The 24,652-nt window shown below is 40.0% G+C and overlaps 1 protein-coding gene across 3 annotated transcripts in view; it reads left to right on the top strand.

The window, feature by feature from the left end:
• Positions 1-20,349: 20,349 nt before the first annotated feature.
• Positions 20,350-24,652, top strand: part of sept7a (septin 7a) — a 28,383-nt gene continuing 24,080 nt past the window's right edge. Inside the window, exons 1-3 of one of the 3 annotated variants that reach the window (XM_026350289.1) lie at positions 20,352-20,505; positions 20,595-20,674; positions 22,708-22,709. In XM_026350289.1, the coding sequence (XP_026206074.1) occupies positions 20,620-20,674; positions 22,708-22,709 (57 nt within the window). In that variant the 5' untranslated portion in view covers positions 20,352-20,505; positions 20,595-20,619. Of the gene's footprint in view, positions 20,675-22,707; positions 22,710-24,652 lie in introns of all 3 variants that reach the window. The other 2 variants (XM_026350290.1, XM_026350288.1) reach the window with 2 other exon arrangements.

Below are 24,652 nucleotides of genomic sequence, written 5' to 3'. Positions count from 1 at the left end.
AGAAAAAGAAGAAATCAAGATAGATTTGAATATTGTTCCCAGCACTGTATTCAGACTTTCAACTCTTCTATGAAAGTCTTGGTTGTGTGAAAGTTGCTGCACTATGGAAGAGTTCCCCTCTGCTTCTGAGTCTGCTAGATTTTTGTTACATTTTTTGCAATCAAATGGGGCAGTTGGAGATTTTGATATTTTCTGACAAGCTCACAGTTTTTTCTTTTTTCTATTTTTCTTGGCCTTTGAGATCTCCTCTTGAACTTCACAGCTTGCCACAACTCCCATGCCATATTTACACTGTACACCATGAAAATTGCAAGCTGAAAATATTTTGCTATCTTCCCCTGCACAATTGAAATGAAAAAAATGTATTTTCTGAGTCTTACACAGCTGCTTGAGGAGTCCATGGATGCTGAGTCAGCCTTTGAAAAGTCAGCCTATTTACCTGTATAGGGCTTTGAAAGCAGCACCATCTTACATTTCTTTAAGACAACTGCACTTTATAGCTCATTAATACCAGGTAATTGGGAGGCTTGAGACAGTATTAAAATTATCACAACTTGTGGATGCCCAAAAGAGTAAACCTGTATGCATTAAGGTTGAAATATGCTCTATGTTCAGAGAGGCTGCAACTAATTAAAAAAATATAGAACATCGAAAAGACAACAACAAAGGCATCTGCAAAATAAGAAACGTGGAGATGAGGAAAAAGAGAGATTTGCATTACCCGTTACAGGGATGCCCAGTAGAAGTTAGACCTCTGCCTTTGCATTTTAAAACCTTTTAAAAATGCATCCTATCATGAAAGTGTGGAAGAGAAGCCTTTGAATAAAACTGCTACCAGACAAAAGGAGTGAAAATATAACATCCTTGGTAGAGGTGAAAACATACCAGACTAAATTTATACCCAAAGTAATAAAAAAAAAAAACTCTACCTGGGATTTATTCCTGCAATTGCAGTAGTGTAAAACCATCTATATGATGAGTAGTGTGGTAAAAGCGAAAAAGAAAGCAAGTTTGGATGCCTCTATGTCATTCTAGCTTATAATTATAAGCCATAATGGCCAAGCATGCTTGAGTTGTGCATTTCCTGTAGTAGAGGGTTTGAGATGGCAGAGGTCAAGGAATATTGACCAGCCTGAGATGGAATGGATGTGAATGACTAAACCCAGAAGTGGAACACAGCATGGAAACCTGGGAGGAGACAAAGATCGTTCCTGATGAAGCAAAGGCTGAAACACTCTGCAGGGACTGAAAGTGTCCACTGATTACTTGGATAGATTTAGCCTGACTGCGTCAGACTGTTGTATGCAGCTCAGTGTCCTGGGGCAGATAAGGCTGGTAAGACAGAAAATGGGTGGAAGAAGATTTGTTGGTCCTTTTACAGCCACAAGCAGGCATGGAGGAAGCCCAGCTGCTGAGGCAGATGCTTCTTGAACGAGAAGGGAAGTACTCTCAGGGTAATCAGTAAAGACTTCTTGATCCAACAGCTCACCAAGCTGGGAGACTTAGAGGCCTGGGGCCGAGTTAATGCCATGATCTTTGAACAGCGTCATCAGAAAATCTGGCTTGTCTGGAGGGGAGCCACTGTGTCATCCCCCTGAGGAGATGGATGCAGTCTTGAACAGAATACCAGAGCTTGGGTCAGGATCCACCAGGAGAAGACATTGGCCAAAATCAGACTTCAGCTCGGCTACCAACAACAAGAAACTGAAATGGACAACATAATATTTATAATTTTTATCAATCTCAACAGAGACAGTTTGAAATTTTGACAGCAAAAACTTAATTGTCTGGTTTATACAGTGGCTAGAAAAAGTATGTGAACTTTTGAAATGGTTTTCTGTTAATTAATTTCTCATAAAATGTGATCTGATCTGATCTAAGTCAAGAGGATTTACAACTATAATGTGCCCATAATAACAACACAAACAAAATTCGAATCTTTCATGTACAACCATAAAAGCCTTACCGTGCAAGTGGAAGAAGTATGTAAACCCTTTTAATAATGACCTGAAAAAGGCTAATTGAAGCAGAAGTTAAGAAAATTAGTTTGGAGGTGTGGACAAGAGCTACTTTGACTGACAAAAACCATTCAAAGTTTCTGAGTTTGACCTGCAAGAAGAATACGCTTAGCCATGCCTCACCAAAAGCAGAGACACTTTGGGACTGAAGCTACACTACCAAGAAGTGGGTGGCCAGTCAAATAGACCCCAAAAGCACAACTAACACTAATTAATAAGGGAAAGCCTGGGCAGCTGGGACAGCCAAAGAATTGAAGGCATTAATGGAACTGACTAACGTGTGTTCAGTCTACAGTAGGTAAAACACTGAACTAGCAGGGACTCTATGGCAGGGCACCACAAACAAAGCCGCTGCTTCACATTGACACGGCACAGTAGTATTGGCATAATGTTGTGTGGATTGATGAAACTAAGATTGAACTATTTGGAAAGAACACACAGCACTAGATTTAGCATAAAATGGTCACTGCATATAATCATGAAATCATCTTCACAATTGTAAGGTCTGTGGAGGAAACATTATGATTTGGGCCTGCTTTGCTGCATCAGAGCTTGGCCAGCTAGCAGTGATTGGAGGGAAGATGAATTCTTTCAAGTGTATAAAAAAAATTTCAGTATAATGTAAAAATGTCTGTACGTCAGCTGAAACTCTGTAGAAGTTGGGCAATGCAACATGACAATGCCCCAAAACATCAGAGTCCACAACAGAGTGCTTTGGAACGATTTGAAGAAATCCACGCAAGAGACGTCCAAAGAATATGACAGTTGGTAAAGCACTTCTGCCATTCCAAGAGTTCACATAGGTTTGGGGTGGCTGTGGCTCAATAGGTAGAGCAGTTGTCTGCCAATCACAGGATTGGTGGTACAATTCCCAGCTGCAATGTCACATCCCAAAATGTCCTTGGGCAAGATACTGAACCCCAAGTTGCCCCCGGTGAGTCAGGACAGCTTCATAGCAGTTCTGCCATCGGTGTGTGTGTGTGTGTGTGTGCTTGTGTGTGTGAATGGGTGAATGAGACACAGTGTAAAGTGCATTGACTACCAGCTAGGTAGAAAAGCGCTATATAAGTGCAGACCATTTACCATTTACTTTTTCCACTAGGACTGAGGTTTTTATGGTTGTTCTCAATAAAGACATAAAATATCAGATTTTTTTTAAATTATTATTTTAGGCACATTATATTTGTTAATATTCTTGACTTAGATGAAAATCAGACCATGATCATGTTTTATGATAAATTAATGCAGAAAATCATAAAATTTCAAAATGTCCACATACTTTTTCCTGCCACTGTATATCATCAGCAATCAGCATCATCAGTACAAGTTGGAAAATATTAGTATACAGTATCATCTTTTAGAAACATACAATCTCATTATCATAAAGTGCTTTCACATTAGAAACCTGCTAATCATTTCAAACTTTTAGATCATAATATTCAAAGTCTACATACAGTTAACTCGGTATAAACATGCACAGTAAACTTGTATTACTAACCCACTCTGTGCTGTGATGTGATACTAAACAGTGGCAAGTCTCATCAGCATCACCCACAACCCCATAGGGCCTCCATTCATCAGTGTGGCAGGTGACAAAAACTGGCCTCTAGTGATTTCACAGAGAGGGCGCAACTGTCAGCTGCCAGAATGAGACTGATTCTGAATGCAGTGTAAGATAATTATCCTTCCTCCCAGTTTATTCATGTACAAAATTACTTTCGATGCTGTCAAAGAAAAGACTGGAAGAAGAGAATGCACTCTAACATTGATAGGGTGGTTTCCACAAATGGAACCTCCATAATTGCATGAAAGGCGTGATTTTTTAAATCTTCACTTCAATAGTAAAACACTCTGCTGCTGTTTCCTTTTCGACTTTATAGGAAGTTACATTATACAGCCAGAGTTAACTGTGTTGAACCACATAGGGTATGTTACAGTTTACACTATACAATACTAGGCTGAACATTTTAGGTGACCAAGATTCATATAGCACTGTGGTGTAGTACTTAATGGCACACTGACTTTGTCTGCCTAATGGCAGTAAGGTGAAGATGAAGAGGACAGTCTGCAGTGTGGTGTGCAAGCCCCTTTATAATGCAGACAGCACTTCAAAGCTATATTTTCTCTGGAGGGCAGGGTCAATTACTTTCAGTTCCCTCATTTGGCTTTCACTTTAATTACATCTACCAGTCTGTTGGCATATACAGTATATCTAGGAGCTTCGCAGATTGGGCATATTCCCCATTCTTTTGTGAAGAATTCTTCAAATTCAGTTACGTTTTTACTGAGCAGTTATGGACTGCTCTCCAGAGATCACAGAGAGTGTGGTTTAGGTCAGAGCTCTGACTTGGCCACACAGGAGGGACATTCACCTTCCTATCCTTTCAGCCACTGTGTGGTTTTTTCCATTCTTGGAGTGAAGTCCAAGAATTAGTTCGTCTACTAGGCCTACTGGACACACTGTTTTATTTAATAAAAATAAATAAATAAATAAATAAAAAAACTTTAACAGTGTCTGGCCCAGACTGTAACTGTTACGAACGGAGATGAACAGGACTGACGGGGACCAAACGGGTAAGAATAAAAAGGATGTTTATTAACAAAAAGGGCAGGGGACACAGGAAACTACACAAATCAACAAAGTACCAAATTAAAGAGACCCAAAAACGCTGTAGCAAAATACAAACAAAACCATAACCCGACATACAAAGTAACAAAGTGAAATACTGTGGAAACACAGGCAAAAGTACTAACTAGAAAGTATCAGCTAAAAAACACTCTATGAACGCAGACCAAACAATTCAAACCTACAAATCAAAAACAGAAAGGTGCCTCACGAACAAACAGACTGACCGGATTTGTTGAGGAGCAGTGTGCAGCATGAAAGACATGAGCATGAATGAATGGCAATAAACCAGCACCGAACTGAGGACTGAGGGGTGCTTATAATACAGAGTGATGCACAGGTGAATCGAGTCAGTAATTAGTCCGGTGAGTGAGAGTGGAGAGTGGAGGAAGTCCATACTCGGGGTGAGACAGGAGGGTGAGACCAGAACAAAACAAAACAAAACCCACAGACAGGGGCAGAGGGAGGAACTGTAACAGTAACAGGCTCAGTTCAATTAGACATAACACCCAGGTCTGATTACTAACTGTAGTCATCCCCACACTGCAATGTATTTCTGTAAAATTCAGACAGAGCAGGTATTATTAAATAATTAGAGAGGGTAATGCACTCAGACAATCACTGCATCAGTCCCATCAGTGGTCATAAGGATAGTGATTCTAGTTTTTAAAGGCCCCAATTATGATGCCAGTTGTGTTTAGATGAATAGAAAGAAGAATTTTATTGTCAAAAGGATGATTAGTAGGATGATACAGGAAACAGACAGGGGAAGCTCCAACTCACCAACAAAAGATGGTGAGTTAACTGAAAAATAAACTAAAATCCAAAAAATCCAAGGTCCACAATCTATGAACAGTATCCAGTTGAAGGGTATAAGGGACCAAGAGCCAGGTAAACAGGAGATTGTCATGTGTCCAAGAATACAATGTTATAAAACTCACAGATAAACAAGTGCTGAAGGAAGGGCAAGCTCCAGATCAAAACATGGTCAGGAAACACACACAAGGAGAGAAACACAGCAAGGCATTGTGGTTAGATAGAGAGCAGTGTAAAAACTGACAATCCATGAAATTTCATGGTTCAACAACTTGAACAGAAATAAAAGTGCTTATAAAGGGGACAACTACAAACGTGAAAAGAAAATCTAGTTGATTAGTGAAGCTGAAGACAAACAACACGATGGGGAACAGGGGAACAGCGAGGAGACCAAAACCGTTACGTGACATTATTTTTGATTTGCCAACTCATCCAGACATTTGTGCATGGACACCTGGAGGCTTTGGAAGAAGGGAAAATGAAAGTAAAGAGGAAGTTATTAAATAGGACATGCGGAATGCTGCTGCAGGGAAGAAGTAAGGTTTGTCCTCTGCAGCTTTGTCTTTTCCTGCCCTGGTGTGAGTATAGCCTGGATGGCTGTCTTTTTGATCTTTAAACACTTAACAGCAAGACCAAGATACTTGATCCACCACCAACACAGTGATTATATTATTACGTTCACTACAAAAACGTAATTGCGGTTACAGTTACGTTGCACAGCAAACTAATTTCCGGGAGATTGATTTTATTGACACATTCATTCACCCTCCTGCTGACAAACAATTTCTGGTCTATTATGAAGGCAATGTAATGTTCAATTTAGATGTTGTCATATTGATGTATTGGTCATTTTTTACGTGTTGCAGCCTTGATTCAGTAGACATAGCTTTCAACATTTTCATGGTGACACTGAAAATATGAATCTAAGATTTACTGAACAGCATCAAGTTCTGCTTGCGCACCCTCCACTCGGCAGCATTTAGTGTGAAAGCTTTGTGGTTTGTCCATTTTCAATCCATTACCTCTGTTGCAGTTGGCCTTCCCTGCACTGCACTGCCCTGCACTGTCCTCAGTAATAAATTAGGAATAACTCAGAGACAGAGTGTCTGCAAATGGACAATATGGACCATGTATAAATGTTTTTTCGTGGATGGTGTAATAAAGGGAGACATTTCTGCACACAAATCATTACCTGCTGCACAGATTACTAAAGTCTGACAATGGTGACTGGTGAAATAATTGTTATGAAATAAAGGATAGTACCCAGAAAACTGTGATCATTTGTAAAATGATTTGAATGTAGGAACAGTTTAATTAAAACTGTGTTTTTTATTTGGCACAGCTCATTGTGATCACAAAATAACTCCTCCCATGTTGTTTATATTGTTAAACTATGTAGGGGGTGCCATTACTGTTGTAATGCTTAATTTGCTACATATAGCATAATAAAAGCATAATGTCATTAGGATAAAATAATTGTTATTGCTAAAGATTATTAGACATAATTATTGCTTGGTTTCTAGTTTTCATATATACTTTCTAATTAAAACCTTTGAATAGATTAAAGATGAATTTTCTGCATCTGCATCGCAACGTTTCCTTAAATCTAATTAAAGTGATTTTTTTTTTTTTCATTCATTTTTAGTCTCTGGGGGAAACCAGAACCAAGGTGTCAACAAAATGCTAACTCATTATTACCTTTTAAACTGATATTATGAACTTGGTAGCAAAAAGTATCCCAACATATCCAACAGGTTTGGTGCAAGATTGTATTCAAATGAATTCCTGTTTCCGGTCACGTGAATAATTACAACCAAGTTTACACATTCTTAGCTCTAGCTGTCTCCTCAGACTACCACCAACTGCTGGTACAGTGTAAAAAGACACTTTTTGGCCATGATGAAGGTGACGTTAGGTGTTGTGATCGTCAGTCTCAGTCAACCCTACTCCTCTGACATTGGCTTGGTGTGCAACAACATTTGGGGATTTCTCACCTGAATCTGCATCTACCTACTCTAGATTTATAGTGTTATAATCTCTGCGTATTGTTCAACCAATCAGTCTCATTGACAGGTCTGCCATTTGTTCAACATGCTGAATTGAAAATCTACCTGCAGGGGTCCGAATAGTGCCGGTGGTGGAGATACACCACAAAAACGGTCCCACAGCCAGGCCAGCCCTGAGGTCACAGCAGTTTTGGTCTACATTCTAACACCTGATAAATGTTTTTCAATGAAGCAAGTCCATAGCTCACTAAAACATTCACATTAGCCTGGTGAATGGTGCTGGGCAGGTAGTGTAAAATGAGCAATTTTGTGTTTGTTTCAAAGCTTTTTGCTCCAAAAGGCTCCCTACAGGGGGCTGATGAGTGTGAATCAGAGTGAGTCAGATGGAATTAACTATACAATTAAACCAAACCTGAGCCAAAGAAAAGAAAAGGAAAAAAAGACAGGATAAAAGCTCAAACAATAAGCAATTTAATGCTAAACAAGCAGCAACATTTCGGCTGCAGAGATCAACCTGTGAAGAATGAAGTCTTACCACATTCTTGCTAGAAACAACTTGGATGGCAACTTACAAAGTGTGGAAATAGTAGAACCAGGCTCAAGTTAGGGCGTCATCTGTCTCGACCAATTGGGGTCAGTGGAACATATAAGAAAAAGACTAGTAAAACTTTTAACTACAAACAGAAATAACAACTACAATCAACTATAGCTTTACTTTGGAAAAACAGTTCCAAAAGTAAAAGGGAGGAAAATCTATCAAAATCGGACTTAGAGGAAATCAGGAAATGCTCCCTGGTAGAAGTATGTTTTAAGGAGAAATTTTAAAGATGTCACTGTTAGCTGATCTTATCCTGAGTTTGGGGGCTCTAACTGCAAAGATTCTGTCACCTCTAGTTTTCATCGTGACATTAGGGACACAGAGAAGATCTCTACCAGAGGATCACAGGCTAAGAGCAGGTTCATAAGGCTTTTAATATCTGGGATATATAACTCGGGGAAAGGCCATGTAGGAGTTTAAAAGTTATTAATAAAATCTTCATAAAACATACTGAGAGCCAGTGCAAGGAAGTCAAAGACAGGAGTGATGTGTTCATATTTTCTTTTTCTAGTTAAGAGTCTTGCAGCTGAGTTCTGAGCATTCTGGAGCTAAATAGATTTATGATTGAGACAGGTGAACAGGCTGTTGAAAAAGGCGTAAGGAAATATATGCATATAAGATCACTTCTGTATCACGAAATGACAGAATTGAACATATTTTTGAGATATTTCTGAGATGATAGAAAACATATCTGATCAAGCTTTGTGACATTGTGCTCAAAGTTTAGTGTACTAGCAACCCAAACACCAAGACTTTTTGTATTGTTTTGTGTGTTTGGGTACATGTTGTGAACCAATGAGAACCAAGACATTTTGAGCCATCCAATCTTTTATTTAATTTAGACACTCATGTAAGGAACTCAGCCTTCCATGGTCAGAGACCTTAAAGGGACAGTGCAGCTGAGTCTCAGCTGCAATATCAGCATAGCAATGAAAGAAACACTGTGGTGATGAATAATATTTTCGAGAGGGAGCATGTACAGAGGGAATAAGATTGGCCCCAACACTGAACCTTGAGGGATTCCGTAAAACAATTAATGTTGTATTAGTAACTGAATCTAGCCATAGGGGTTGCAAGCCAGTGACTTCTGTGCCGGTCCCAAGCCCGGATAAATAGAGAGGGTTGCGTCAGGAAGGGCATCCGGCGTAAAAATTGCCAAAATAACCATGCGAATCATTCACAAGACTTTCATACCGGATCGGTCGAGGCCCGGGTTAACAACGACCGCCACCGATGCTGTTAACCTACAGGGTGCCGGTGGAAATTTGACTACTGTTGGTCGAAGAAAGAGGGGAGGCAGAAGAGTTCGTGGTCAGAGAGAGAAGGGAAAAGGCAGGAGCATAGGTTTGAGAATAGGGACTCTTAACGTTGGTACGATGACAGGGAAAGGCAGAGAGCTGGCAGACATGATGGAGAGAAGAAAGGTAGATGTTCTGTGTGTGCAGGAGACAAGGTGGAAGGGCAGCAAGGCATGTAGTATCGGAGGAGGATACAAACTGTTCTACCATGGTGTTGATAGGAAGAGAAACGAGGTAGGAGTGATCTTGAAGGGGGAGTTTGTGAACAATGTTCTAGAGGTGAAAAGAGTCTCAGACAGAGTGATGAGGCTAAAGCTAGAAATTGAAGGGGTGATGATGAATGTAGTCAGTGGGTATGCGCCACAGGTTGGCTGTGAGTTAGAAGAGAAGGAGAGATTCTGGAGTGAGTTTGATGAGGTCATAGAGAGTATCCCCAGAGGAGAGAGAGTTGTTGTTGGAGCATACTTCAATGGGCATGTTGGTGAGGGCAACAGAGGTGATGAGGAGGTGATGGGCAGGTTTGGTGCGAAGGAAAGGAATCTGGAAGGACAGATGGTGGTGGACTTTGCTAAGAGGATGGAAATGGCTGTAGTCAACACTTACTTCCAGAAGCGAGAGGAACATAGAGTGACATACAGAAGTGGAGGTAGGAGTACGCAGGTGGACTACATCCTATGTAGACGAGGTCATTTGAGAGAGGTTAGTGACTGCAAAGTGGTGGTAGGAGAGAGTGTAGCCAGACAGCACCGCATGGTGGTGTGCAAGATGACTCTGGAGGTCAGGAAGAAGAAAAGAGGGAAGTCAGAGAAGAAGACCAAGTGGTGGAAGCTAAAGAATGAAGAAACTTGTGAGGAATTCAGGCAGAAGTTGAGACAGGTTCTGGGTGGTCAGGATGAGCTTCCAGATGACTGGGAAACCACAGCAGAAGTCATCAGGGAAACAGGTAGGAAGGTGCTAGGTGTGTCATCTGGAAAGAGGAAAGAAGGTAAAGACACTTGGTGGTGGAATGAGGAAGTACAGGAATGCGTCCAGAGGAAGAAGTTAGCTAGAAGGAAGTGGGATGTAGAAAGGACTGAGGAAAGTAGACAGGAGTACAAGGAAGCACAGCGTAGAGTGAAGAGGGAGGTGGCAAAGGCCAAACAGAAAGCTTACGATGAGCTGTATGACAGGTTAGACACAAAGGAAGGAGAGAAGGACTTGTACAGGCTAGCCAGACAGAGAGATAGAGATGGGAAGGATGTGCAACAGGTAAGGGTGATTAAGGTCACCACTGATGCCATTTTTGCTTTGAGAATGTTAATGGAAAAGTACAGAGATGGTCAGAAGGAGCTGCATTGTGTCTTTGTAGATTTAGAGAAGGCGTATGACAGGGTGCCGAGGGAGGAGCTGTGGTACTGTATGAGGTCGTCGGGTGTGGCAGAGAAGTATGTCAGAGTAGTTCAGGACATGTATGAGAGAAGTATGACGGTGGTGAGATGTGCTGTAGGTCAGACAGAGGAGTTCAAGGTGGAGGTGGGACTACACCAAGGATCAGCTTTGAGTCCCTTCTTGTTTGCTATGTTGATGGACAGGCTGACAGATGAGGTCAGACAGGAATCTCCCTGGACAATGATGTTTGCGGATGACATTGTGATTTGCAGTGAGAGTAGAGAGCAGGTGGAGGAACAGCTGGAGAGGTGGAGGTTTGCTCTGGAAAGAAGAGGCATGAAGGTCAGTCGTAGTAAGACAGAATACATGTGTCTGAACGAGAGGGATCCAGGTAGAAGCGTTAGGTTACAGGGGGCTGAGGTGAAGAAGGTGCAGGAGTTTAAGTACTTGGGGTCAACAGTTCAGTGTGATGGGGAGTGTGGAAAAGAGGTGAAGAGGCGAGTGCAGGCAGGTTGGAGTGGGTGGAGGAAAGTGTCAGGAGTGTTGTGTGACAGAAGAGTGTCAGCAAGACTCAAAGGAAAGGTGTACAAGACAGTGGTGAGACCAGCTCTGCTCTATGGGTTAGAGACGGTAGCAGTGAGAAAGAGACAAGAGGCTGAGATGGAGGTAGCAGAGATGAAGATGTTGAGGTTCTCCTTAGGAGTGACCAGGTTAGACAGAATAAGGAACGAGTACATCAGAGGGACGGCTCACGTTGCCTGCGTTAGCGACAAAGTCAGAGAGGCCAGACTGAGGTGGTTTGGACATGTTCAGAGGAGGGATAGTGAGTATATTGGTAGAAGGATGTTGGAGATGGAGCTGCCAGGCAGGAGGGCAAGAGGACGACCAAAGAGGAGATATATGGATGTCTTAACAGAGGACATGAGGTTGGCTAGTGTTAGGGTAGAAGATGCCCATGATAGAGTTAGGTGGAGAAGGATGATTCGCTGTGGCGACCCCTGATGGGAAAAGCCGAAAGAGAAGATTAGTAACTGAAACGCAAAACAGTTGATTGGACAGGTATGAAAAGAAGGAGTCTGGTGCATGTCCTGTTATTCCAGCCCAGTGATCCGTCACTCCAACAAAAAGTGATGATCTACTGTATCAAAAGCAGCACTAAGAACTAGGAGGAAAAGAACAGAGCACATACCAGCATCAGAAGTCAACATATAATATCGGTAGTCACTTTCAGTAGGGAGGTCTCTGTGTTGTGTTTTTTGCAAAAAACAGTTTGGAATTTATTCTAGATTTTTAAAATAATCTAGGAAAGGGACATGTTTAAAATATAATATATATATCAGAAGACAGGGAGCAAGAATAAGAACTTAGTTGGAATGACATCAACTTTCAGTCTGAGATGGTTTGTAGTAACACAGGTAAGTACATGGAAGGAAAGTGGATAAAAGTACTTTCTTCTGTTGGTGTCAGGGATAATAGAAGCTCTGATTGATTCTATTTTATCATTGAAATATGTTAAGAACTTCTCACACTCTGCATCAAGTTCAGCCAGAATGCTGGGAGAGGTTGGGTTTACTAAATGATCAACAGTCTGAAATAGAAACTAAGGATTGTGAAGATAAGTAGTGATCAGTTCTGAGAAGTATTTAGTTCTGGCATTCTTTACAATAGTATTATAGTGGAGTCATTCATAGCTTCATAATACACTTGTCGCCCAGTTTTCTTACATCTCCATTCTGCCTTCCTACACACTGCTTTACAGCTACGAATACTGACTATAACCAATATCCAAGACTGCTTGTGGGTGGCTTTATGGGATACGATGGCAATCTTTAAGGGAGTAGCAGTTTCTCCATTAGAGCAAACGCACAAATATTATTAAGTTCAAATAAATAAAATTAGGGACATTACAACATGTAGCATGAGAGGGAGCAGAGGTTACTGGATAATGTTAAGGTTGCAGGAGGACTGATGTAAAGTTAAGCACATTGTGAAAACTAAAACTACTGCATTACTTTTGTGTGTCTCTGCTAACTAGAGACATTGTAGTTTACACGCACACAACTTTATTCATAGAGATGTTTGTGCCAGATGTACTTAAATTCCTTCCAGGGGTTTCAGAAATACAGCATTGATGAAAATGGGACATAGTGAACTTGAACTTTAGCCACCAAAATGTAATCAGTTCATCTCTGATTCCAAGATGACACCTCCTTCAGTGTTCTGTGAATTCTGTGAATCACATTCACAAGAATGGATGAACATGAACAGAAATGAAGCCAGGATGTGTTAGGTCAGATATTCTGAAGGAAAAGTCTATTAGTTGAGTACATTTACTTTTGTTGATTTTGTTTACATTTGTTTTTTAATTGATTCCAAATATTTGTGACTTGTCATTTACATTAATGATCAATATCCTTAATATGTTTATAGAAAACATGCAGTGATGCTATTGTTATTATGTTACTTAGAAATGTATTTTTTGGGCGATAGGGTTGCTTTATTCAGCATGACAACATACATACAATAACTGTGTTCCATAAGATAAGATAAGACAAGATAAGACCACTGCAGCTACTTCTCTGGTCCTTGAGGATGCTGTGTAGGAGATGGTGGATGTATTGCAGAATAGTCTTTCTTTTTCTGTGTGCGTTTCTCCACCACAGCCTCTAGTCAGTCCAACCTCATTCCAGTCACTGTGCAGGCTTTTTGCACCAGTTTCTCCAGCTGCCTTACATCCTTCTGCTGCAAACTGCAGCATAAAACAGAACATTTGCTACTGTAGTTTGATAAAATAAATAATGGTGGTGCTAGACGTGTCTAGTCCAACTTATTGTCAACGTGCACACCTAGATATTTGTAGGTTGGTACTGCTTCAATGTTCACACCACAAATGCCGACTAGATGAGGAGGGGGTTTAGACCTGCGGAAATCCATTACCATCTTTTTGGTTTTAGACAATTTCAGTACTTCTGAATGTACTTCAGAATTGTATTTGAAGTTGGCTGTGTACCGTGTGTACAGGAATGGAGCCAAAACAGTCCCCTGTTTAGTCCCAGTGCTGCTTAGAACTTTACCATAGATGTGTGTGCTGTGTCAGCCCAGTTAGCAGTTAGCACTGAATAAAATGAATATGTACTCTGGTCTGGGTTTTAGAATCATGATTATGTGCTAACACTTTAGGACTCCTCACGCGTAACATTGCGTAATGTTCCAGACATAAGTGGTCTGTTTGTTTGTGATTTCTTGTTCACACCTGTCATGTTTTTCGCATTTTCCTAACTAAAATACAGTCACACTTCATGCTGTGCACACACTTGGTGTCAGCATTATGTAAACCCGGGATGATGTGTAACCTGTGGAAACGTCTATGTTGAGTCTGAGAGGCTGAGGTTACAACTCCCACAATGCTTCTCTTTTTACCTCTGTTGCTCTGTTGAAGTTGTTTTTAACACTGCCAGATCTTTTTCCTTTTCCTTTTTTTCCATGCATATGAGGTCACAGCCCTTTTTCTTACATGGTGTACAAGATGTGGGTTGACCTGGAGGAGCCTGCGTGCGAGTGAAGACAATCTGTTTTTAGTCACTTTCACACCTAATGGCTGCTGACGCTTACTTGGTTCTCTCACTCTTTTAACACTGTTTTCCTCGGCTACCCCAAGGCTACACATAAACTGGATGGTGTGAAACCTCATTAAGTAAAAAACAAACAAACAAACAAACACTGTGAGGAAAAATATGACTTGTTGTGTGAATGCACAATCGCATGTAGTGAAAGGAGCCAATTTATTTATTTATGTGTGTGTGCGCGCGCACCTGTGATGTCTGCAGATGAATGAGAAGAACATATATGCACTTGCTGCTTTTAAGTTTCCACAATAATCAAAGTAATCTCATTCCTTACAAGACATACAGTTTTAAAATTCCAGCGCTGAAACCTGATTAAATGTGTCAGATTTACATTCCTGAAAAATACAGCTAATGAAGTGTGAGAGACAGAGGCAAATATTGGAGAAGGGCAGGAACATTTCAGGATTTGAATCTTTGAAGCCCTTCAAGATGTGTTTCCCTCTCAGTAAGGCTCAATCAAAGCAGCTTGTGCTGGAAGCCTCTTTGTTTAGGCCATGCTTTGTGAAAAGTGGATGCCTTACACTATTATCTTGAAAGTTGATTTATTTGCTACTATGTCGACTTGCAGCCTCTGCTTGTGTAGGATTGAGTAGCGGTTTTAAAGAAATGTCCTTTCTGAGTATTGAACTCTGCCTGTCTTTGTATACTTTGGAAAGTTTTGTAATAGCGAAAACACCAGCTTCTCAAAACTTATAACATGGAGAAGAACAAGCAGGGCTATGATGAGAGACCTGGGACCTCATCTCAAACAGCTATATGTAGGGTACTTACCAAACATTTTCCAAGTTGATGGGCAAAGGTTGCATCTGTGACAGCAGATTCCTAAACTTTGCACATGCATGCCTGCATGTACTGTAAATGTCCTTTATAAGTCATATTCTTCTTGTGCAGTCAGTGTGCACACTTGGCATCTGCCTAAAGCGCCAAAATTAACCAAAAGTGGTCGACGCAAAATGCTGATTAATATTGATTTGCATACTGTACAGCTCCTATGGACACAATCTCAACAGCTATTCAATATCTAAAAACAAAACATCTGCAACAGGCTCATTTAACTCCATCCGGCAAACTGATGTTTCTCTCATTTTCATAGCTGAAGATGAAGCACGTGGTGGGGAGGTGTCAGGTGCAGGTGACAGAAGAAGGCAGAGAGTGTGTGACCACACCACCTGGAGCACCTGACAGCACTGCTGTGTTTACTGAGGATTTTTTACAAACAATTATTGTATATGAAAATTCATTCAAACCACACTTGGCAACATACTCCCAGTAAAGTCGACCAGTGTTCTGTTCTGTAGGACCTTCCAGTTCTCAGCATCAGGAAAACACTTTCACACATTTCAGACTTTTAGAATCTGCCACTTGACACCTTCAGTTATAATCCTCTGCATTTTAGCTGCACTGCGGTGCTACAAGAGTGACTGCAATTAAGGGTGAACATCAAATGGCCGCAGCATTGCTTGGCAGGTTGGCTGACAGCAGACCCTGTTTTGTTTCAGTGGCATATGCCAATTCCCTACTGGTATGCCATTTGTTTTCTTGCAGCATTTACCATTTCCTCACAGCCTAACCGCCTTACATCCAAAGCAACTTACTAGTGAGGAACACACACACCAGGAACTTAAAGTTCAGTGTCTTGCCCATGGATTGAAACTGCTGACCATGTGATTAGTGGACAACTTGCTTAACCTGTTGAGTCACAGCAACAATATGTCTCCATCCATAAAACGCATCAGTAACACTGCCTTATTATTATAGACACTCAGTGAAAGAAGTGTTATTTTAGGTACCTACTCCTGAAACTGTACATTTTTATGCCTCCACGCCAGCCGAAGGCATTATGTTTGCCTTTGGAGAATTTCTTCAAAATTGGCACAAACATCCACTAGTTCATGATGATAATCTGATTTTGGTGGTCAAAGGTCAAAGTCACTGTGACTTTACATTCATTCCATTCTTGTGAACACAATATCTCAGAAACACCTTGAGAGAATTTTTTCAATTTTGGCACAAACATTCACTTAGACTCATGGACATTTTTGTCCTACAACAGGACACTGAACCTAATGCACTTGTCAAAACTCTGCAAGAACTGTGGGTACTCCCATACTCCTATCCTTATATTATTACATTAATCTATTCCTTATGTTTAATATTGCAAATACACACCAGAAAATATGCAATAATGTAAAATACATCTAGGTATTATTGCATTTAGGGCAAAAACATGCCATGAGCTCGATATACAGGGTAGCTGTACAATTTCAGCTGCAGTGTGCCTCCATAAATGTAACCATGCTACAAAAGTGAAATAGAAAACAGAAAACATCCACTATATAATGTTAGAGAGAAAAAGTGCATCACAGCAAATGTAAGCTAAATAAATGAATTTGAAGTTATTACATATATATTGCATTGCTTCATTCTCCAGTCTCTGCTGTATTATTCCTTCAGCTTATGACTCCCTCCCTCACTCAGCGTCTTCCTTTCTTGGTATGATATAAGGAAAGTTAGAGGGACTTCCATCAAATTTGGTACAACTGTCTAACTGGAGCTTGTGATGAACTGTTTAGATGTAGGTGGCTAAAGGTCAAAGGTCAAGATCACAGGCACCTCGTATTCATTCAATTATTGTTGTGAGTGTGATGTCTCAAGAATAACTTGAGAGAATTTCTTCAAATTTGGCACAAATTATCACTTAGGGTCAAGTATGAACTGATTAGATTTTGGTGGTTAAAGGTCAAGGTCAGTGTGACATCACGTATTTCTCATTCTCATCAGCGCTATATCTCAGAAATGCGTGGAAGTAATTTCATCACATCTGGCACAAACATCTGCTTGCACTCATGGATAAACATAGAACATGTGTGGAAAGACATTTGTGTAAAGTGCAACTTTTCTGGTTAATGGAGGCATTCACCCACAACACAGTAACTGCAGTTTCTTCTAGTCAAATGTACTGTTCAGCTGTTCAGCCAACACCAGAATGAAGTCTCTGTTCCAAATGCGGAAGACAACTGGCTGAAATACAGTCTATATAGTTAAATTACTAATAATTGAATTTGTGACTTACTTGCATAGATTTTTATTTCATAAGGGTTACATAACTGATGTGTGTTTTCTTCAAAACATGTATATTTCCTCTATCCGCACGTGCATAGCCTGAAATCTCACACTTGAACATTGCTCACATTGCCGCAGGGACCAGCACCACATGGCAACAGATGGCGTAACTCTGGTAATCACATATGAACAAAGAAGAGAAAAGACTGCACACGCACGCACAATCACCACAAACGGCCTCCCGTCTGTTCTTCTCTGTGTTTGTATGTGACTCTTCAGCTCTTTGTAGAGGCTGATAAATAGAAACACTGCTCAGTGCTCTTGCACGATTGTCTCGATAGTATGTCTAGAGAAAAAAGTAACTTAAACCTCAGGGCTGGAATTTTTTGCTTTCCTATAATTAGACTTAAACTGAAGTAGCCAGAATATAAAAGTCAAAAGGAAGAAAAGAATATAAAAACTCTATGAATTAATTCAAATATTTTTGAGAGACATCTGGAATTGACCAGAATAGCCATTTGTGTTTTTGAGTTCAACAAATCAGAGTGCATGATATATGCTTTACCCAGGAAGTGTTGATGTGAATTGAAACTTGAAAAGGTTGTGTCTCTAACAACAGCACAGTTGGTGGGTTTGTACTGCGGTGGATGAGCGATGAAACAGTAGTACATTTTTTTGATGGAAATGAATAATAATAATGTGGGGGTTTTTTTTCCAGTTACAGGAAGATCAAAGAGAGCAATGCCAGTGGAATGCAGAACCAGATGTAAGAGCACCTGTGGTTCTTATACTACTATATGTTATGTACATACTATCTTTTTTACAGTACTACATGCTTCTCACATCACAGCATTCTCATAAACTCATAGCACTGATCTTTACATGTAAACACACATGTGACTACTGACATCATTCATACTAATGACAGCTGTATTCCTCCTGCTAGGTTATCTGTTCATACTTTTAGACTTGACAATGACAAATCAAATGAAGTCAAGAAATGCAAGTTCAGGTTGACTGGCTCACATGTTGATGTCACTTAACACTGATGCTCCCAATATAAAAAATTTGTTGAATATGAAGTCCCCTCGACTGTCCCTCTTGAGGCTGGTATATTAAAATGTTCTGTAGAGAGAATCGTAGGGATGCTAGAGGCCTCCGGCTTTCCTCGGTGTGATCTCAGAGGAAGAGCCTACTTTCTTCTCCCTGCTAATGAGCTGCTGCTGCTGCTGCTGGAGATGACAAGCAGCTCCTCCACCAGCTCCAATCATTAGTCTCTCAACTATACTGGGTGCCCATGTAGTTCATGCATGAGCGCATTATGCTTACTCCCTCTCTGAACACCCAGCTAAAAAGGGACAGTAAACACATAGAGAGCATAGAATGAACGCTAAGCAAACCCACACTGAACTGGCAAAGGGACCATTGTTTGCTGCTGAACGAAGACAAACAGTGTTGATATGAAACAGAGAGAAGCTACCATTTGTTCCACCACTGCACTGCTAAATAAGAGACCAGATAAAATAACTACGTTTTTACAGGTTGAATCATTTACCAGTCTAGTATCACACCAGGCAGGTATATGATAGCTTAGTCATGATTGAATTAGAATTATGTGCAGATGCTGAATACTAATGCTATCTCTTCAGTTTGAAATGAATTAATGAAAACACTTGGATCACATTATTTTATCTATTTCATAATGGTTACTGTTCCACACCCAGTACATCTCCATTCATTGTAATTCTTCATTACTCAGATTTGCAGTATGAGGTCAGCGTATTCTTATGTAACTATGTCACTTTTCAAAAAATAAATCAGGCCTGCAGTATAGAGTTACCAACACTGACACCTTGTGTGTGCGTTCTGACATAACTTAGACAGTGATGACCAAGCACTGCAGAATGACACCCATATTCAATATTTCACCAGCATCAAGAAAGCTGATCTTTGTTTGTGTTATCTGCAACTGTAATCAGACCAGCTTGTTTTGACAGCAACATCCACAAGAGCAACACAAGATTTCAATCCATTCGACACAATAAAACCATAACACAATAATACAGAGACACAGGTGGCTCATGTAAAGCCTTGTGCCTCCCAGCATCATACAATTTGAAGGGACCTGCTTATTTTCTTCTTCTTCTTCTTCTTCTTCTTCTTCTTCTCTGCTCCACTCGATTTCATTAGTTTTAATGGCCAGAGGCTGGTCTACACATACTGAATGTGCTGCTCAGTGAGGCTGCTCAGGCTTGATTCAGAACCAGATTCCTGTGCAGCACTGTGTCGATCTAACTGTCACTCTAACCTCCATGTGTGGCTTATGGGCAGGTATTATTTCTTTAACTGTAAGACATGATTGTGCAACACCTTTAACGTCTCTGAAGCTAGATTGTTTTTCAAACATATTCTGTCTTTAGGGATAAACCTTTTTGATTTAGCTAACAAATCAGAACTTTCTGTGGCTCTGTCTTCTTGCCAAACATGCATATATATATTATAATATATATATTATATCTTCTCTCTTTTCATTCTATATTCTATATTTATCCTAAATAACTGTAGTGTGTGCAACCATACAACTTGAGAGAGTTGTGGGGAGAGGGTTTTGCCATAGTCAAAATCACATAAAATAGAAGAAATAATTAGAAAACTAATTTTATTTTCTTAAACCCCAGGTATACAAAGATAAACTCGCTGCTGCACCTTCACTAAAACCTGTAAAATAAATTGCACCTAATGTTAATAGCCTCTAGATGGCAGTGTAGGTTGTTTTATTTCCCAGAAGCTTGTTGAACGTTTGAAGAAGAAGTGGATGATGAGCTTCAAGATGGCGCCCAGTCACTTAAATGACAATAGCTCTCCTAAGCGCATGGCTGGAAGTCTTTTGCGTTGTGCGGCCCACTGCGCATGCGGCTAGTTAATGGCGTCACGAAAATACAACTTACTTTTTTGGGCTCTGAATACGTTGTAAAATATAAGACATCCGTGGACTAAGAATAAATAATAGCAAGAATAATAATCGAGCTTGTAATTAAAAGAGAAAACACTTTGGGGACCACATGAGGATTATTCCTTGCATTACCGTGAGTGGCCACAGGTAATTGTAAATAACGTTAACTAAGTTACATTCATGATCCCAATAACGCTAGGTACCACCACCATTACTACACAGTTGAGTGCTGAGGTTGAGAGAGGCAATGTCACGCAGAGAAACACTGCTTAGTGAAGCGGACGGGAGCGGCAGCATAATGGGTGAGTTCCCCCAGAATTTGAAATCTTCCTTGTTCTTTTCCGCGAGTAAAGTTACCCAGAGTCTTTCCAGATATTTTTGAATAGTTTGTTTAGCGAACCGTTTTTCATGTTAGCGAAACGAAATGCTTGACAACTTAAGTGAAAGCCCGCTCGGTAATAGTCACTTATTGTTGAACGCTAGCTTAGCCTCGGGTAACTACTCGTCCTAAGGATATGTCACACCAGACTGCATGTAAAAATGTAATAGTCTAATATGTCAGTGTTTTTCGGGCGGCGTAGCTAACGTGAAGTTGCACACATCGGAAACAATTGTGGTCTTCCGGTACTTCGAGGTGTATAACTAACTCGTGTATTTTAAACAAAAGTTAACCTAGTTTGTTCACGCTTTCGCTGCCACCCACCATGCTGTATCATGTTGTTAACTTAAGGTTATTTTTTAACAGGAATCATAACATACAACTTGGGCTGAAAGTTTAAAATCATTACCTCAGTAATGTCTTGCTTCGTGTTTTCGAGGTAACCTGTGAATTAAATGTAGTTCTTAATAAGTGCTAGAAAGACTGTGCGTTAACTTAAACGTTGCATTAAGACGGTTTCTAGCACTTAAGCTCTGCATAGTATTCCTTAGCAGATTTACTAGATTTAAACATGGAGTTTGGTAGGGATTTCTCTGATCATTTTGTAGTGCACTCTACCAAGTAACTTAATTGGTTCGTACGATAGTCTGACATTTCCTGTGTTTCTGTCTTATGTGCGCAGCGTTAGCTCTATAGCTAAGCTCATTACAAGACAAGCAGTCAAACCCACCACAAACATCCAAAAGATCTGAGTTAGGCTCTTACCGCGGTTTAACGCGAACTACCCAAAATATGAATGGAAAAGGCTGAACAACAAGCCTGATGGGTTTTTTAGCGTTATCCTCCCAGGTAGCTAAACAGGTCAGTCTACAAAAGTTAACTCGCCAGTGTAATTACTAGATCATCTCCAACCTCAGTCACAGAAATATGTGTCTGTTTGCATGTGGATCGATAGCGTCAGTGTTTAATCGGTGTGAGTGGCGGACAATCTGTTGTTTGCTGCCATGTCTGGTGTTACACGCCTGCTCGTCAAAATTAAGCCCATTATCGACTCATACTAAGTTGGCTTATACATAAGGAGTGATTTAAATAAATAAGGCTATCGTGGCAATAAAATGTGTGGTATCTTGGAGGCAGAGCCGTGTGTGTGTGTGTGTGTGTGTGTGTGTGTGTGTGTGTGTGTGTGTGTGTGTGTGTGTGTGTGTGTGTGTGTGTGTGTGTGTGTGTGTGTGTGTGTGGTTTGCATAGTGGCGATGACATAGCACAGAGAGGCAGGTCCGGCACTTAGCCAGGACGACGGAGAGAGTCAGATGGCAAGACAGTCTAATACAGAGAGGTCTGTGACGGTTTGGCTGAGACCGGTTAGTTGCTTCAGATCTTACTAATTTAATAAAGTTTAGGCCAGTTAGAGCTAGCGGCATATGTGGGAGATCTGACATCATCCTATCTCTATGTGAAGTACATTGTATGATACAGCACTGACTATGTCAAACTGGTATGTCTGTAATCACAACACAGGCCTAAATAAAATAGTTTATACCTTCACATATTGAAGTGCATCAAACTGTTGCATGTATTTTGGACATTTGCTCTAGTGTAGCTTTGTCTGAATGTACAGTATTCATCTTTACGTATTCATCTGAATATAGGTTCAATTATACTTTGTTTGTTCTACTGCATGTAAACTGCATTTAGACTAGATGTCTTCCAGGTCTGAGATTGTCCTAAAACCTGAGATTAGATAAATGTAGGTCTGCATAGTGTGTATATATTGTGATTTGTTTACACACGCTGTCACATTTAGTATAAATTGTACAAACTGTCATTTTAAGATGTTGCTTTATCATAAGCAAAGAAAAATAGCTCAACATAATTTTAACTTTTTAGAGGGGTTAGTGTGTGTATTATACAGAAATATCTCTAAAATCAAAATGTATAGTAGCTGATTGCACACAGCTGTGGCATTCATCCAATGCTCTAGTATGGAATAAGTAGTACTAAAGCAGATGCAGAAACATCTGTTTATGTGACAGTTGAACTGCACATGTGCAGTATGTGAATTGCACACGTCGTGCAATGATACTAATTATGCACATGCCGTTGAAAGGTGCACACTACATTAGGCTAGTCAACTGAACTCTCATTGGTGATATTTTATTCAGTAATTTAGTATGTACAACTATTATTTGATATAGTGCACACTGTCTCTTTAACCGATGCTTTTACTGATAGTTATTGCACCATATTTTAAGTGTTAAGCAGGGACACAGCTACACATTGCATTGTATAATATAACTTGTTTAACCCAAAAACATGAGTCAACAGGCCTAAAGGTTTTATGTCAAGTCAAGAAATGCAAATCTTTTTTTCTAATACAACTAAGGTTATCTTGATTAAATATTGAATGTTGTGTCAAGCATTGTCTTAATTTTAGTTGATTTAGTTCTAATTTAGATTGAGTCCTTTTTTATTTACTTTTGTCAGCTTTATTAACCTGTTGTGCAAACATCAGGTTTGTTGGATTTAATCATTTTGATATATTTATGTATTAAACATTCGTAGTTCCGTTAACATAAGCTCCATTTTACATCCTCAGTTCTTTTGAAGAGTTTAATCCTCCTCTCGCTGCACACCTACAGTTGCAGTGAGAGCCAGAATGTGTCACAGCTGGTTTTAGTGGAATTGCAGGTTAATTGTGCACAACATGAATCACCATGTGTGTAACAATTTGATGTTTTTCTTTTTCTTTAAACTTAAAAAAGAACAATATATGAAGAGCTTTAACTCTCAAAGTGTATTCTGGGAAGTCTGCTAATCTGCTGAGCTGAGTGCACTCAGCTCATTAAGCTCAGAAATTCTTTCATGCATTAATTCATCTCATCATTGAAGAGTTTACTGTAGAATTTAGAGTGCTCACATACTTAATGCAGTGTCATGTGTTAGAGAGAAAGACATGGTGACAGTTAGAACAGAGCTTGGTTATTTTTAAAGCTATTTAGCTCCAGGTATTAACCCCCATGACAAAATTTTTAGTCAGAAACGGTGATTCTTTGCTTTCTGCAAAATGCAGAGGAGAAGTGAATGAGCAGTTTTATACTTTACCACCAACACTGATACAATATAGTCTAGCTAAAAATAAATTATAGTTGAGAACTATAATAAACTGTATATTCAAACTGAATATACCCTTTTAAATTCAAGTAAATAAAATATGAGGGTTCTTAGCTCAGGCTACAAAATACAGACACTACAACAGGGCTTCATAACAGGGCAAAAATGCTTGGAATTGCTGCAATAACCCATAAACATTTTGTATTGAAAAGTAATGCCTGAAAAAGCAAAGCTTTAACTTGACATTTTATAGGAATTTGCTGTAAACTTTCCATCTCGAGCCATTCCCATGTGCGGGGGAACATTGCTAATTTGGGACATTTCAAATGAAGGGAGCCAAGTCGTATCAGCAGAGAAGCCTGGAAGAATAACAGTGTGGGAGGATGCATGAAATGCCTGAGCTCATCTAAGGTCGTGGGAAGGGGTTTGTCAGAAAGTGTTGGTCTCCTCACTGCTATTAAATTCATACTCTGTGCTCTGGGCCCTGCCTCTGGGCTTGTTGAACCTCCTTATAACCCCAGCTTCCTGGAGGCTTACCACATTGTTTCCGGTAGTTTGACAAACGGCAAAGTGCCCTATGCATTTTTCTGTCTGTTACTGTCTCACTACTTTCCTGCTCTGATTTCATTTGTAATTGACAGTCTTAGATTTGAACATCTTTTAATTTGTTTTTACATTTTGTAGTGCAGCTAACCACCACAAATGTGGTGCCTCGCTTCTTGTTTTCTTGACACTGTAGAACAAAATAGAATAAATAGTAAAACAATTTGGCTGTCTACAACTGAAACTT

Source organism: Anabas testudineus, chromosome 11 (genome assembly GCF_900324465.2).
Source record: "Anabas testudineus chromosome 11, fAnaTes1.2, whole genome shotgun sequence".
NCBI lineage: Eukaryota > Metazoa > Chordata > Actinopteri > Anabantiformes > Anabantidae > Anabas > Anabas testudineus.
The sequence above is the reverse complement of the archived record's forward strand: the minus strand, read 5'-3'. Positions and strand labels throughout refer to the sequence as shown.